Here is a 2749-nt window from a genome sequence, read left to right on the forward strand (position 1 = left end):
TGGAACCTGGGGAAGGGAGACCCCAGCATGCCCTGGCAGGATGTCCAATCTGAGCGGGGTCTCTGCAAAGCTGCCCTGGGCCCAGGCAAGCCCCCTGCTTGAGCACAGCCCCAGTGGTGATGGGTTCACCCCACCCCTGCCCCCAGAGGTGGTGGCCAAAAGCAACCCAAGCTGGAGGCTCTGGACCCAGCCCAGGCCCTCAACTTCCCCTGCAAGTCCAGCAACTGTGCAGGTCCCAGCAGCTGCAGCAGGAAGGCAGGGGGAGCACACCCACCCACAAATGCCACACAACTCCTTCCAGTGGTGCCTGGCACCTTCAGGCCCCACATCTCAGACTCTGACCAGGCCAGGACAGCTCCGGCACAAGCCGCCTCTGGGCCTGCAGGTCCCCATACATCCCCAGTTCAGGCCCCCAGGGAGCAGAAGCAACGGTGGCTTTGAGTTGTGTCCGAGGAGGCAGCCACTGCCATTGGGCAGTGTTCCCATGTAGCCACCCCCCGCAACCTCACATGCCCGGCCTCAGCCCAGCACCAATATAGCCCAAGCTGTGCCCAGAGCTGCCACCACTGCTCTCCTCCCCACACCACCCAGGCTCCTGCTGGGACCCAGTGGGTCTGACAGCTCTGTGAGGGTCCCAGTAGGAGCCCACATGGCATGGGGAAGTGTAATGGCTCCATCCAGCTCAGCAGCAGTGGCGCTGGGTGCACCTTGGGCTCCACTGGTGCTAAACTGGGACCAGGCATGTGGAAGGTGGCTCTGCAGGAATCCTACCCCCAACTGCTGGCAGCAGCTGCCACCGTGGAGGCACAGGGCCACCATCTCCACCAGTCCCTGAGGATGCACGGGGACCCCTGGGCCCAGAGGCAGCTTATGCAAGAGCTCCCAGGCAGTACCAAACCACCTCGAGCCCAAGCCATGGGGCCCAAGGATGCCAGGCAGCCTCACCATGGCCCAGCAATGCTTTTCCTGAACCCCCAGCACTGCCAACTCAGCTGACTGGGGCCCTGGATGGGGGTGTTGTGGGGTTTGTGGGTGTGTGGGTGGGTGTGCCCTGCCTCCTCCCTTCCTGCTACAGCCACCTGGAGCCCGCACTTGGGCTGCCCTGCAGCTCCTCTGCACTGCCACCACTGCCCTACTGGTTGGCCAGGAGGTGGTGGTGATGATGGCAGAGAGGAGTCAAAGTGCAGCCTGGGTGCAGACTCCAAAACCATGTGTCAGATTAACACATTAAAAAAATTAACACAATTGGTTCTTGCATTAAATCATGCATGTTAACGTTGATTAATTGACAGCCCTACAACAAATAAAAGGTTGGACTGTACACCTGTTTCTGAATCGTATCAGTAGTCATCCTGCAAGGTTACCTGTGATCTGGGTAACAAAAGTAAAAATTAAGTGATACCATTTTGAAACTAAGGCTTTTTCTAGGATAGATAAACTATACCACTGAAAAAGAACAAGCATCCCTCTAACATGCATCTAAACCCTGACCTGTAGCAACTACTTTGAAAGTGCAAGTAAGAAAGTAAGATCAGTCCATACTCAAGTTTTTAGTTTCTTGATAGGGATTGTTAACACATGTTATGTCATGCAGTTTACAAGATGGTAGTCTTGGAAATAACACAACACACACATCTAGAACTTCTTGAACTACTCTTACGAGCTATTTTCCAATCTATATAAATTCACTTCCCCAACAAGCTACTGGAAGAAAGGTTTAATGGTATATATTCCCTTTATCTTACTACAAAGGTATACTATTTCCATAAGGGTCCCACTAAAATTAAGCCTCAGTGAATTCTAAAATAATTGTAAAATAGAACTGAAAGGTAGTTTATGTTTTTTATACTGTAAACTGGATGATACAGATCTTTGTTTATAAAAGTAACAGTATGTTTTTATGAGTTATTTGCTTTGGTACCTCAATGTTTTTACTGGCCACATTCTTCACAACAGCAGGAAACAATTCAGATGCATTTTTCCCCTTTGCAATCACCTAAGAGAGAGAAATATAATACTACTAGTAGTTAAAAATAAAAATACCACCAGAGTCTTGTGTTTCAAAACCTTCTCTCAACTCCCTTCCACCCCAAAGTTTTATTTATTTGATTAGTAGCACCCATACTTTACTGTGATGATTAATGATAGCACAACAAATACTACAAGTAGAGCAAGGAATGCAGTTTCTTGCACTGTTTAACAGACCGAGAACATGGAATCTGGTATGCCACAATGCAAAGTTGTATAGCATTAAAGGTTTGTTCATTTAAAAAACTACAGAGCATGCTTGTTACCAGAGCACTGTCAACCTTAAAAAAAAAAAGTCCAAGACTTACATTTCAAAAGAACTAAACTAGAAATTCAAACCAGGTTTAACAGGAGACAAGTTATATACTTTTGAAGAAATTTCCCCCCAAAAGTTGGATTTTAGTGAGCAAAAGTAAAATAATGCAAGCTACGCATAACCTTCAGAGATTACATGAAAATAAAAACATAGCTGCATACACAAAACAGCCTAACACACAAGCTCTTACAGAACTGTCCTTGAGTGTGTTGTCACACAAGGAGCAAAAGAAAAAGCCTGGTATTACTGAAGAATATTAACATCAGAAAGACTAGCAAATTGCCTGTCAAGAATGATGGTGGGTTCTGCTCTTTTTAAAATCAAAGTTCAAATAGAGGTCAAAGTTGCTCTTAAAAGTCTCCCTGTTAAAATAGAGTTCGAAGAAATACCATACTGAGGGAAAAG

The 2749-nt window shown here is 47.1% G+C and overlaps 1 protein-coding gene across 1 annotated transcript in view; it reads right to left on the reverse strand.

The window, feature by feature from the left end:
* The window catches only part of AP3B1 (adaptor related protein complex 3 beta 1 subunit), a 344453-nt gene that overhangs the window by 292247 nt on the left and 49457 nt on the right, over nucleotides 1-2749 (reverse strand). The window contains exon 3 of the mRNA XM_019518249.1: nucleotides 1922-1996. Coding sequence (XP_019373794.1) covers nucleotides 1922-1996 — 75 coding nt within the window. The remainder of the gene's footprint in view (nucleotides 1-1921; nucleotides 1997-2749) is intronic.

Source organism: Gavialis gangeticus, unplaced genomic scaffold (assembly GCF_001723915.1).
Source record: "Gavialis gangeticus isolate Ggan-Ray unplaced genomic scaffold, GavGan_comp1, whole genome shotgun sequence".
NCBI lineage: Eukaryota > Metazoa > Chordata > Crocodylia > Gavialidae > Gavialis > Gavialis gangeticus.